The 14,194-nt window shown below is 36.3% G+C and overlaps 1 protein-coding gene across 1 annotated transcript in view; it reads left to right on the top strand.

Moving 5' to 3' along the window:
• Positions 1-13,109, top strand: part of LOC100114642 (exostosin-2) — a 139,490-nt gene extending 126,381 nt beyond the window's left edge. Inside the window, exons 6-7 of the mRNA XM_031933231.1 lie at positions 491-619; positions 12,792-13,109. Of these exons, the coding sequence (XP_031789091.1) occupies positions 491-619; positions 12,792-13,013 (351 nt within the window). The 3' untranslated portion in view covers positions 13,014-13,109. The remainder of the gene's footprint in view (positions 1-490; positions 620-12,791) is intronic.
• The last annotated feature ends 1,085 nt before the right edge of the window (positions 13,110-14,194 follow it).

The following is a 14,194-nucleotide window of genomic DNA, read 5'->3' as shown; positions in this document are numbered from 1 at the left end:
AGTGTCTGTGTGAGTGATTATGTGCTGTCTGTCTGTTATGAATGCACTCTGCAGGACTAAAAAGAGTGGTGACCAAGTTATATTACTAAAGAACCAGATGCATGAATTTAGTAAGGTAGGATCCAATATAAAAAGTCAATTACTAGAATGGGGTGTCAGTTAAAAGAATGGAATATTAGTCAGCGGAGTGGAGTGACGAAAAGTATAGCTATAAAACAAGTGCATCAAGCACGGGTGGCGGGTGATGAATATTATTGCACTTAATTAAAATCGTTATTTCAAAAATAAATTTGATTTGTTGATTTGATAACATCAATATGTAATTTCCGTGTGAAATGGAACACCATAGCTAAACTGTAGCTATATTGCATCGCGCTAAAACTTTTCTTTTTAACATCTTCATTGTCGCCTAGCTACCAATATCTTATTCTAAATATTGCACTTATTTTTAGCAGCTCTAAAACTCACTACTAATATGTTATAATTTCAGTATTGGAATTACGTTTATACAACTAAGCTACCAAACGATATGAAGGAGTGGGTTGATTTTCATATGAATTGTGAAGATATAGCTATGAACTTCCTTATAAGTAATATAACTAAAAAATCTCCTATAAAAGTAAGTGAATTATACTGATTATTCATATATATTGATACTGATTATATATTAGTAGATAAATATGTGAGAATGACATTTTATATGAGTTTTTGCGAGACTTATAGTTTTTTTACCAGCATTGAAACTTGCTTCTCTGAACCCAATTTTTTGTGCGGTCTGCGTTTCTGCATGGCAGTCATAAACCCTGTTACATATTTAATTTTATGAACGTATTGCGATTCGATTAACAATTTAAAACCGCTCCCAATTTTGTTAGCTGTATGCTTTCTCCAAGTGACATGATGGGTAAAAAAATCGTTTTGCTTAAATAAAAAGATATATCCAAAAAAGCAGTGTCCAGGCGATCAAGAAAATCTAAAAATCAAGGAAAAATCATGAAATTTTCTGAGACATAGAAAATAAGAGAAAAAAAAAAGAAATTTTGAGTCTATATTTTTTTTCAAAATTAACAAATAACATCAAAATATAGCATCAAAGCATATAAAGTATATATATTTCATACTTTATACAGATATACAACAAGCACATATCCCCTATTATATTAAAGAGAAACCCATTTTGGCGTTCTCCGGTTCTCCACTTTTTCGAGTTCATAATCCCCTATTATATTAAAGAGAAACCCATATTAGTGTTCTTCTTTTCTCCACTTTTTCGAGTTTATAATCGTCTATTATATTTAAAGAGAAACCCATTTTGGCGTTCTCCGGTTCTCTGGTTCTCCAGTTCTCCGGTATTCCTGTTCTCTAGTTTTACGAGTTCATAATCTCCTATTATATCCCCTATTATATTAAAGGGAAACCCATTTTAGCGTCCTCTGGTTCTCCGGTTCTTCTGTTCTCCAGTTTTTGAGTTCATAATATCCTATTATATCAAAGAGAAACCTATTTTGGCGTTCTCCGGTTCTATGGTTCTTCGGTTCCCTAGTTTTCCGAGTTCATAATCCCCTATTATATTAAATCTCATTTAAATAATCAATTAATTAACAACCTTGTGCAATGGCATCGACTTAAGGGTAACGATTTAAGACCCGTCTCACAGATCACCAAAGTAAAGAGCGCCCCTCCATTGAAACCCATAAAGTCAATATAGGCACAACAAGGTTGTTGATCAAAATTTTAAATGAGAAACAATATACACAAAACGCTAAATAATTTTCAACTCAAATTCTTGGAATAATTTTGCAAACTGCGTTAATCGTATGTATAAGTAGCAGAAATTGTTTTTAATAACTATTGTCTGCACAGCCTTTCCAACGTTTAGTCGGCTATGGTACTACAATGCGGCTTTAATCATCCTGTAAATGAAAAACCATATTAAAAAAATAGAAATAAATTGTGGTTCAAAAAGTTACCGAAATCACCGATTCGAAGGTTCAGAACAGACTAAGAAACAAAAGCGGTATCTTGGGTTATTATGCACATTTTAAAAATGTAAAAAACTTAATAGTAACAGTGCGGAAATTTCAATAGTTATATCAAATATATGGCTCTGTCTAAAGCCAAAAAGTCCAAAATTACCACATTTTCGCTTAAATTTTTTTTTTAATCCTTTAAACAAATTTAAAAGGAAAATGTTCCAATACATTTTTTTTGTAAAATGCATTCCTTCTTGTTGATGAATTATTGAAGTTTCGGAAATTTAAGTTGAAAATATTGAATTCAACACTTCAATGATTTTTCAACAAGAAGGAATACATTATACAGAAAAATGTATAGAAACATTTTTCTCTTAAATTTGTATGAAGAATCAAAAACAAATATTTTTAAACGTAAATGTATTAATTTTGAAAATTTTAAATTGGATAATTTAATTTTAAATTAAATTGGACGTGTCACAAATTGGAACGAAATTAATGTTATTTTATGACGCCATTTTCTGAATATTTTGATTGTATGAAAATTAGATATTTGTGTAGTATTAAGTCCTAAATATTCAAAAATTGATAAAAATAAGTGGCCTTACAGGTGCTACCATCCGGATAGTAGCATGGAAAATGGAGGCGCTGCACACACCTTGCGTTAAATGTGTCAGCCCCCTAGTCGTCCAATGCTTGATAAACAGCGTTACATATCGTTGACCCTTTTTGGTCTTCTAATCCAGGTACATTAATAATTTTCTTAATGTTTCCAATGCGCAAATCAGGATGGGTAAACGATCAATTTGTTTACATGTCATTGTGTCTGGAATAAGTTTCCCGTCCCAGTACACGATCAAATGTGGTATAGATTTATCCATCAACAATTTTTTTACTTTCTCAATTTCCTTTTTTTGAATTTTAGCCTGCGATCTGTTGAAGGATGATTTGTTAAGTATTAAAGTTTCTATATCGACACCTAATGCATTTGCAACTGTGCCTATTATAAAGACAGAAGAAGTAAGAAATCTTGCATTTATCAAAAGCTGCTTCTATTTCTGGTGTCATCACATCTATGGACCCTCAAACAGATTGATTTACATATGATCGTCCATGTGGTACAGAATATACAGACCCAGAACTAGGCAGATGAGGTGAAGAATCTGTTACTTTACTTAACTGCGATTGAGATCCTATACTAAATGGTTCTTGTGTTTATTTCTGATGTTTCCCTGAAAAAATGGATAAATCATATTTTCAATCCCTGGTGGAAGTATTTTTAAATTGCAGGAAATAATAATCAATAAGATATTAATAAACAGCAAGCGATGATAAATAATAAAATCAAATAATAAAAAATAATAGCAAGTAGTGGTAGTTACTGGTATTCCAGATTGGGACATATTTATTTGTCATTATTTATTACAATTTGATTTTCTTCAATATTCTTTAAATAATTTTTTTTTTGTTATAATTTATCAAATATTATTCAACATTATTTATTTATATTTAAAAAAAATCGTTAAGCTCTGGGCTTAAACCCAATACCTTCAGATTGGTAGACTTACGATTTGACCACTTAGCCATTCATTACATACATTCGTTATATTTTTAAAATTATTATTTTTTAAATATCACCATAATTAATAATAAAGGATTGAATACAACGCTTTTTTATCAAATAAAAAAGAATTCTTAGAGTTTTTATGTGAAAGTATGCTATATTTTTGAATTATTATTACAACTGGCAACATTATATTGTATTAGAAAATTTCAAAATTCTCGACAAAAATGTAACTAGAGTAGAAAATTTTAAATATCTAGGAATTGTTTTTGACAGTAACCTAAAGTGGGACAGCCACATCCAATATGTTATTGAAAAAACAAAATATCTAGTATATATTTTTTATAAAATTTCTAAAACCATGCCTACAGAAAGACTCAGAATGTTTTACTATGCATTCTTTCATAGCATCATAAGCTATGGTATCATCGCTTGGTATGGAGCATATAGAAATAGACAAGCCCAAGTACAAAAACTCCAAAACCAAATTTTAAAAATTATCAATAAAAATAATTTTCTAGTGCATGAAAATCCTGTAAATATAGGACAACTTTTCGCTCTAGAATCGTTGAAATTACATTTATATAATCTCAAAGAGAAATACTTAGAATCTGATAGTTTTACTAGAAACCGAAGTATTATTATACCTAGAACAAACAAAAGAATAAGTAATAAAAATCGCTATATGAAAGCTATCACTATTTTTAATTCGCTTCTAAATCAACTGAAAGTTTTGAATTGAGAAAAGTACTCTCAAAAGAGAGCTATTAAAGAATGGATAAGATGCAATTGTTAAAAATTAAATCTATAATCTTGTTATTGCAAGTTGTCAAATAGCTTTTGCATTATGCATTAAAAGTATATGATATAATATGTTTTTGGATATGCCAAAAGTTGATGAGCAATTTAGAATTATACTCATCGTTGCATAATTAGAATTAGCTGAGAACATATTTGACCTGGTACCGACAAAAGGAGAATTTTGAAATTTTGATATAATGTTATTGGTAAGTAATTTGAATGGTCTGATGGGTGCATAGTGAGATGATGGAGAAACTAGGACTAGGAAACAGAGTTAGAAACAGGGTCAAAAAGTTATACAAAGGGACAAAGAGCAAAATTGGCCTGATGAAAATGATCCTGTGAAGTATGATCTCTTTCTCTCCGTTTGAGACACGCTGGCTATAAGGCTCGTGCGTTTCCCCCTCCCCCTCTCTCTCTCGCAATATAATTCTAGTTTTAAGTTTTGTTCCAATTGTAAATACTTTTACTATGTTTTATTTATTTATTTTCTTCTCCATTTTCATTGACTTTTATTACTGTTGATATTCTCTTACGTACCCGTGTGTTACAGCATATATATATATATATATATATATATATATATATATATATATATATATATATATATATATATAAGCAATTAATGTTACATTTTTAAAATTATTATTTTTATATTTAAATATCACCATAATTAATAATAAAGGATTGAATACAAAGCTTTTTTATCAGATAAAAAAGAATTCTTAGAGTTTTTATGTGAAAGTATGCTATATTTTTGAATTATTATTACAACTAGCAAAATTATATTGCATTGGACAGGCATTGGATCTCCTTTCCAGCTAGATCGGCGTTGCAGTATTCCGCAAAGTGTCGGGAACATAAACTGCTGCGTATCGCAATTTTCCCTGAAGTTATCGAAGGAAGGATTAATGTCAGTGGATCAATTTTGATTTTCTCCCGTCACGTTTCCGAGTTTTCTTTATACAATTGGAGCTTCCTTGTGCGGTTGTCTTTCGGATAATTCGGGTTTATTTGCGTAACGGGGCCCTCGCTGTAAGTCGTCAGACGCAAACGAGCTCTACATTCTTCAGCGTCTGTAGTATTCGCGGGCAATTAGTTAAGTGTGATCGGGAAAGACAAGTGTATTTGTGGATGTCTTGAAGTGTGAGTGCGCCTGGCTGCGACCAAACCTTGGGACATACGAGAGTCACGAATAGAGTGTATAATCAGTGGTTGTCTTTGTTTCTCGGCTACCTTGGCGGAGTTTCGATTATTAGGATATTTGCGATTAGAATACGGTTAAGTGGTTATCAGTGCGGAAAATCGGCTATCTACGAATATATAGGCTCTCTATTGCAGAAAAGTCAGTATTAGGTTTTGTTGAGTGTTAAATTACTACGCGAGTTAATAGTCGTATAAATCGTAGAAAACTGGATATCTCTGTGTAAAACGACAAAGTGTAAGTTGTGAGTAAATTAAATAAACGCGTGCTGAAAATCAAAGACAAGAATTGTCCGACCTGAAGTGCATCTTTCCTAAACCGCGATCGCGGGGCTAAGCTGACCGCGCATTCCCACGTTTCGGAAAATCAAGTCGGCGAGCGCTTGGCGCCCTTGGTATTGTTGGAGTGTGTGGATAAATAATAACACTGTGAGGTTAATTAATAATCTAATATATATATATATATATATATATATATATATATATATATATATATATATATATAATAGTAGTGGCAATATAGCCCAGTCGGCAGTCCGTCCGCTCACATTGGAGTCTTGTAGTCGAGAGAAAGAGTATATAGTACAGTGTCGCATAGTTTGACTCCACGGAGCTGAGTATACAGTATAGTATGCGCTTAGAGTATATACGCGAGGCATGCGCATTATGCTCGCGTTCGATCGAGCTTGTCTCGTTGCACCAAATCGTCGTAAACCAATAGATGGCGCGACGTGTACCATTTCTGAGTAGTATCATGATCATATATATTTACATTTTACAACAGATATAACTACGAGTTTCGTCGAGGCGCGGAAGTTGTAACGTTGTTCGGAAAAACCAGCAATTTTCCTGTATATTACCTGCAGGAAAACTCCCGTTATACGACAAATGGAATAAAGAAATCAGTCTGGATTTCGATACTGGGCAAGTTCAACCCTAGCAGTTAATTTACATTTGCTCAGATCCAAAAATTATAGCGCTAGTCTTGCCAGCATTGAGGTGCAGAGCATTGTGTGAAGCCCAATCCGACTCAGCTCATACCACCGCTGACATGCGTTCCACACCCTCACAAAGATCAGCTCTTGTGACTTAAGTATATGTTTCAGGTTGTCCGCGTGAAGCAAATGCACAACTCTGTTGGTGAGTAATCCCTTGGGCCCTCGAAAATCGGCCAAAACCTCTTGGAGATTAATTATGTAGATGTTAAACAGTATGGACCTCAAGATCGATCTCTGTAGGACGCCAAGGTTGCTTGTTAGGCAAGACGAATTTCCGTTTGATTTAGTAAACACTCTACGGTTACGTTCTAACAAATAAAACATGACCTACAGAACCACTGATCTGGAAAATCCCATCCTGATCAGTTTACGCAATAATCTCGAGGGAAAAATTGTGTAAAAAGTCTTACTAAAGTTAAATAGTTGCAGTATAGTGAGTAACTTTTTAAAACAGACAATCCTAATGTCATCTGTCAGTTTCAGCAGTGCTGTTTATATTGATATAAATGTTTGTGTCAACAATCAGTTTGGAAAGGATCAAGAATATTCTTGCTAATAATAATATTTGCGAATATTCTAGTTAATATTGCACAAAATATCAAGGGGAGCGGGAAGAACAAGGAGGCTTTCATCAAACCAGAGTAATGCCTGAGTCGCTGATGACTGATATATTGACGTAGAAATAGAAGTGATGTGCCGTAGGCTATTATGTAGCAACAATCCTTGAGAAGGTTAGAAAAGAAGAAAAGAAAAAAAGAAAGTGACAAGTTGAAAACCCACGTAGCAGTGGTTTGAGACGCGAAGTCGTAGAGGCCAAATACGAAATACTCCTTGGTCTCATGCTGAGAAACGTAGGTAACTGAGTGAAGCTTAGACTTTCCCACTACGTGCAGAGGAAAGTAGGTATCAAGGTTGAGACTGTCCAAAGGATGGCTGGACGATGATGTACGAAACAGACGAGTATGACCTCCTAATCACCTTGGCGGGTGAGAGATGTACAAAAATGCATAACAATAAGGCCTGTGGGAATCTAGTGTCAGAGGGCCAGTTGCGCTGAGCTTTCTCTGTCTACGCCAAATATAAAAAAAAATAATAATAATGATAAATAAAACATACATAATGACATACATACATTCATAACCGTAAAATACAAATTTCAGATATTTATAGTCTTTAAAATGATATAAGGTTAAAGAGCTTAAAAATCTCGACAGCAAATTCAGAAAAGATATATGTAATTTTAATAGCATGAGGCCTTCGTATATAAGTAATTAATAAGTGGCAACGTAAATCTTTGTACGCATTAGAGATTGAGATCTCTACTTCTGCACTCCCCAGCTAAGGCAGAAAAAGGGGAACATAGACTGGTAAAGAAATAATGATACAGACTAAATACTGATATGACTAAGTTGTATTGAAAACTGTATGTACAAGTTGACTAGAATGGTCTGTTCGCAACGGCGGCCAGGCCGGGACTGACTGTCAAAAGCGTATAAGCTAATGAGCTCCTCTCGTGCTCGCCACGCGGTGCTCCGTTAGGCGGCGCGTCAAACCACATGTGGTGGTACGAGGGAGCCCCCACCGCATACATATTCTCTTGTAGTTGAAAAGTGATGGCCTTTGTTCTAAACCATAGTTACTCTGGTAGGAAATTCAGTGAGCAGATCACCAGAATGTATCATATTATGGTGAAGTAGTAGAACAAGAATATTTAAAGGTTAGACTTTAATGTAATAAAGTACTAATAATGTTAATAATTCCTAAATTTTTTTTAAAGGTGAAATTCAACCCCTAAAATGTAAAAATTCATATAGGTCTCAATATGAAAATATCAACAAAACTTATTGAATCAAAATCATCTAGCTTACATGTTACAGCTAATGTAGCAAATATCTGTTAAAACAAACCTGGTCGAGGCTACATGAAAAAAACACACATATGTGTATGTAAGTGCGCGCGCGCGTGTGTTTGTGTTTGGTGCGCGCGCGTGTGCGTGTGTATGTACATTTATATAGATTTCTTAGAAATAGAAATAGAGTCACGGATGAGGTAGTGTAAATTAAAAATTACTATAATTAAATAGTAAACTTTTGCTTCCTCCTAGAGAAAGCTTTATAATAGTAAAATTGTCGACTTCATTAAAAACATGTTAGAAACACGTTTTAAAGTGTTTGGAGATAGAATACGTGTTATTATAAAATGTCCGTATAGATGTGTGTGTTTTTTTTTATGTCGCGTAGACAGAGCAATCTCTGCACAAGTGGCTTTCGACACCGGATCACCACAGGTACTATCGTTAAACAATACTTTCGTGGGGCTCGTTAACTAGCCTATTTGGCTTCTCCTTTGAAGTTTGAAATTTCCATACATCTCCCATCTACAAAGGTGATTAGGGGTTCAGGATCAAACTCGTCTTCTTCATTCTGCATCGTCCTGGCGTCTTCTTCATTCTGCATCGTCCAGCCGTCTGCTTTCTGCAGCATCAACCGGTCATCTTCTGGACAGACTCAACCCCGACACCTACGTCCCTCATCGGGTAAGGGAGTCTGGGCTCAACTTAGTTACCTACGTTCCTCAGTATCGGTCTGAGAAGCACTTAGAGCCACGTTGAAAAATCTAACGTGAGATCTCACCTGAGATCTCACGCCAAAATATCATCTAATCATTTTGTTCTTTACGCGTTTTAAACCATTCTTAGTCAATTGCTGGCTTTTTTGAAAAATTCAAACTTTTCCAAAAGGTCAAATTTAAAAAAAAAATTCAAGTTCAAATTTTTCAAAAAAGCCAGCAATTGACTAAGAATGGTTTAAAACGCGTAAACAACAAAAAAATAGTTAGATGAGCTTTTGGCAAGAGATCTCACGTGAGGTTTTACAACAGGGATGTACTCAACGCTAGCTCCCACGTTCCTCTGCATCGGGCAGGGGAGTGAGAGCTAAACTTTGTGACCTACGTTCCTCTGCATCAGTCCGAAGAGCGTTTCGTATCTAGTACCTAGTGGCCTTCGTTGGCATTGATCTAAGTTATCATCTGCCATGCAAAGATTCCCTATAGCTTGCTCTTATGATTCGTGCAAGATCTTTAATTTGTTTGTGCACATTGTGTCTGTCCTTGACATAGTCTATCAGTTCCTCGATTCTGCTGCCAAGGCGGTCCAAGTGCGCATTCCTTTGCGTTACGCAAACAGCTCTCTTATCTCTGTCTGCATAGACTTCCATTTCCATATCACCTGCGTCTCTACATGCAGCAGGGGTCAGATGACTAATCTCTGTGGCTTCTATGTGAGTTTACTCCCCTCCTCCTAATCTTTATGGGGCCAGCGCCGACCACCGGGGCTTTCACCCAATCGGAATCGATGGTGGGACTGGGCTCTGTAGCTTGACTCGCTTGGGGTAGTAATGTTATTAATTTACTATCCATTTTTATTTATCTACGGATTTTCTTTCCCTAGCCTGTTTGGTCTGTAACATCCAACGATGCTTCCGCGCTTATAATATAATTGCACCTTTAGCCTGCACCTTCGTGCAATAGCTGGGTGCTCTGAATGATTGTATAAAGGAATAAAAGGAAAGTAAAACTTCCAGAAAATGACCCGTGGTTAGTCGTATCTAAATTCTAAAAGAAAGAGAAGAGAGATACTTATCCAAGCGATAGGTTGTAGGCAGTTTTAATACAAGTTAAGATAGCAAAAACAAATTTTACTTACTTTTCTCTTTGTCGTTATCGTGCCTGGAACTGAAAAAAATCTGCAGAGGGACAAGAGATTTCAGTAAATAAAACACTGAACACACACAATTTTACTAAATTAATCTTTATTGTTAAATGCAGGTTAAGAATGCAAATTGAGCGTAAAATACAAAATTTTACGAATTCAAACTGAACGGTAATATAAAAATCTTAAAAATGCGTACTAAGTGCGTATACAAAATTTCACGTGCTTACTTAGTGCAAAACGTTACTTCCGAGCTTACTGAGAGCCGGGATCGAAGTGACGATCTAGTGACATGTTTGGTAGCACGTAGGGTTCAGAGTCATCAAAATTAGCCAGTGATTAAAGCCGTTATATCTCAGCTTTCCCTCACTTACGCCGAATTTTCGTATCTCTCCTCCTACTCAGCTTCGGTCAGGTATGTAATTTCCAAAGCATTCAATTTATTACTTATCTAAGTTAAATAAAGTATTGCATACAATAATTAATATGATAATTTTAATGCTTGTGAAATTCTCTACGAATTTATACTAAATAGTATATATTTAAAATTATTAATAAAGCTTTTATGCATGTTGGCTTAAGAAAGTTTTATGAATAAATGAAACTACTATTGAAAATCGTATATTTTATGTTTACAGCTATCATCATTAATTTGAATACCTTATTTCAATTTAAATTCATTAAAATTTTCAATGCATCGTTATAACAATCGTAGCTTTACACCGACCGATAATTGTAATTTTAACTAAATATAATGAAAAGTAAAATTAACAAACATATATTCAATCCATTCATCAATTATGCACAAAAAGCGAACTGTATAAATCGAAAAATATACAGTTCAGTGCTAAATTATTTAATGAATAAACCGCGTTATCAGTTTATTACTTGAAATTCTTTTGATTATGCTGCAAACAATATACTATATGTATGTATAATTATCCATATAAAACCATTTCACAAAAACTACTGCTAAAAGCAAACTTATGCAAATCGAAATTATCATAGTTTATACAATAGTTTGTTGTGAAATGATTCTAAATAAACATTTACTATTTTAAAATGGAATAAAGCATTTACATTTTGAAAAAAGCGGAAAATTTTGAGATCGGTACACAGCTGCAAGCGTGCGTATTCCCGAAACTGTCCCTGCAATGAAAAAAGGTACGAGCTTTGTAGGTTGTCTTAATTACGGTCGCTCTAGACGCTGCCGATATCTTAGGCAAACGCAGCTGCTCATTATAAAATTGCGCTCGGTCCGTCGCGCCGAAAACTTTCTTCTACCGACTAATACGCAGAAAAACTTTACTATCGCTATTGTAGTGCATCCGCTGATGCCTCTCGTCAATGCGCGCAGCTCAAGAGATTTACGATAGGGCTATCTGTCCCTCGCTTTCTCTCTTCAGGCCCGCATCTCTGTATTTGCTCGACGAGCGACGCGTACGCATTTATGCATTTCGAAAACTAAAGTTTAAAAATGTTAAAAATATTGTAAAAATCGCATGACGTGACAGGTCCGCAGAGCATATTTTATTTCTTCACTACCCTTCGGTCGGTTAAGGGGACCTCAACGCGCCGATGAGCATTCCTCTATCCGCCACTCAGGGGACGCGCCACATACAATGTATCGGCATCCCCGCGCGGGGATGTGTGTGTTTGCGAGTGTGTATGTGTGTGTGTATGTATACCGTAATATTTTTGGAACTACTCCGTCAATATTAATAACATTTTTTTTCAATCATCCCATTGTTACAAACAATTTAGCTATAATGCATTTGAAAGAAAATAAAATTTCCTTTTTGTCGTTCGGTTTTCGCGATTGACTGCTCTGTTAGGCAGATAAAATAAAAAAGGTAATTATTTTAAAATGCATATCTCTGAAACTAAACATCATTACCTTACGAAAAAAATGATGTTGAAGGGTCACGGTCACGGCAGCGGTTTCATATTTATATATATATATATATATACGCACACATGAAAATATTTTCACCTCAGATATATGTATATATGTATGTGTGGGTGCAGTGTTCTGGGAATTTCTTCACTGTTCGTAGGATCCCAACTGAACGAGTGGTTCTTTCGGGCTAAAATTTTTAGAGGAAATTTTGTACACCTGTAGTTTTTGTATAAATGCAGGGATTTCATTGCAATCAGCATAAAATGTTTGGCGATGAAAATACTTAATTTTTTCCTTTTATCGCCTATTATGCAACCTTTTTGTTTATAATTACATCATATTATAATTGACATTGATCGATACTAAGAGTTAGACCAGCTGGTATTGCCACTATCAGCGCTTTGGCTTCACTGTCTACAGCTGCGAGCAACACGTATAGTGAGAGAGAGAGAGAGAGAGAGAGAGAGAGAGAGAGAGAGAGAGAGAGAGAGAGAGAGAGAGCAGCGCACGTTACCATGGCAATCCTCTACTGAGTTAGGCTAGTTACCGAAACTATCGCGCGTTAAACATTATTTAAGAATAGTTAAACTTTTAATTATGAATAAATAAATTAATTGATAAAGAATTTTGTTGGTTCTAGGTAACAGCTAAGAAAAAGTTTCGCTGCCCTGAATGCGTGAACACTGAAATGTTATCAGCTGATTTAACTCATATGGTTGAAAGAACACAGTGCATTAATGAATTCACAAGATTATTCGGCCAAATGCCTTTGAAGTTGGTGGAATTTCGCGCAGACCCTGTATTATTTAAAGATAACTTTCCAAATAAATTAAAACGCTTTAACAACGTTGGAAGTTTGTAATTACGTGTTACTAGTGTATCATTTTATATAATGTACAAGTTCAAATACAAAATAAATGTATAATTTTGTAAAAAAATAAAATTCCATCTTCTATAACGGGGTATGTTGCGGTCGCAGAGACACTAGCTGTGTACAATGCGGCCGTGATGCACTACTTCTCCTTGTTACAATCGAGACAATGTTCTTGCGTTTTTGCGAGCGGATTCATGCAGAATAAAGCCTCACGGCAACATTACGAATTACAACAAAGCACAATATATAACACGAAACTTAGTAAAAATGTACACTAGTGCGATGCGCAGGTGACTGCAGTAGAAAGTGCGACGCTGTGCCTCCCAACACAGGTTCGCAACACCTAGAGCCTCGCATGCACTAGGATTTTTCTAAACGTAGGATTTGACCGCGATCATCACGTTTGGGAGAACGCTAGGGAGAGGGGAAAATGATCACACACAATGGTTAAGTTTTATTGCACATGTATTTTGCCCAGCCCTTCCCTACAACATGGTGGCTGTAGTGCCTCCCGCGCACAGTTTAGCCACGCAGGGCTTACGCTGGGACGCTCAAACACGAGCCACGCTCGTGCAGCAGACGGCGGGCCACAGGCCCAGGTCCAGTCCGCTGACAGCTGACTCTCTCTCTCTCTCTCTCTCTCTCTCTCTCTCTCGCGTCTGCACGTTAGCCCCCAAGCCGTAGCCTGTAGCGTCACGTGGTACGCGCTCGCGGCCACGCTCGCACACGTACGCGCTCGACTCGGCTCTCGCCGGTCGCCGCACGGCCAGTGTGATCTCTCTCTCTCCCTCGCGCGCGCGGTCTATGCCTCCCGCTTGTGGCAAGCCCGACCTGCTGCAGCCGCGCAGCTATAGGGTTTTCTCTCGCGCTGTCTCTATCTCACACACACGCGTCTCCTCGCACTGCTCTCTCTCTCTCTCTCTCTCTCTCTCTCTCTCTTTCTCTCTCTCTCTCTCTCTCTCTCTCTCTCTCTCTCTCTCTCTCGCGTGCGCTGGCCAGACGCCTCGCGCAGAAGACGTCTTGGTGTGCGCCCGCACTGCACATCAACACCCTGGTCTCTCGAGTTCTCTCTCTCTCTAGTGTGCCCGCACGACACTCGCCTCACTCTCGGATCTCTCTCTCTCTCTCTCTCTCTCTCTCTCTCTCTCTCTCTCTCTCTCTAATACTTT

Source organism: Nasonia vitripennis, unplaced genomic scaffold (genome assembly GCF_009193385.2).
Source record: "Nasonia vitripennis strain AsymCx unplaced genomic scaffold, Nvit_psr_1.1 unplaced0001, whole genome shotgun sequence".
Lineage (NCBI taxonomy): Eukaryota > Metazoa > Arthropoda > Insecta > Hymenoptera > Pteromalidae > Nasonia > Nasonia vitripennis.
The sequence above is the reverse complement of the archived record's forward strand: the minus strand, read 5'-3'. Positions and strand labels throughout refer to the sequence as shown.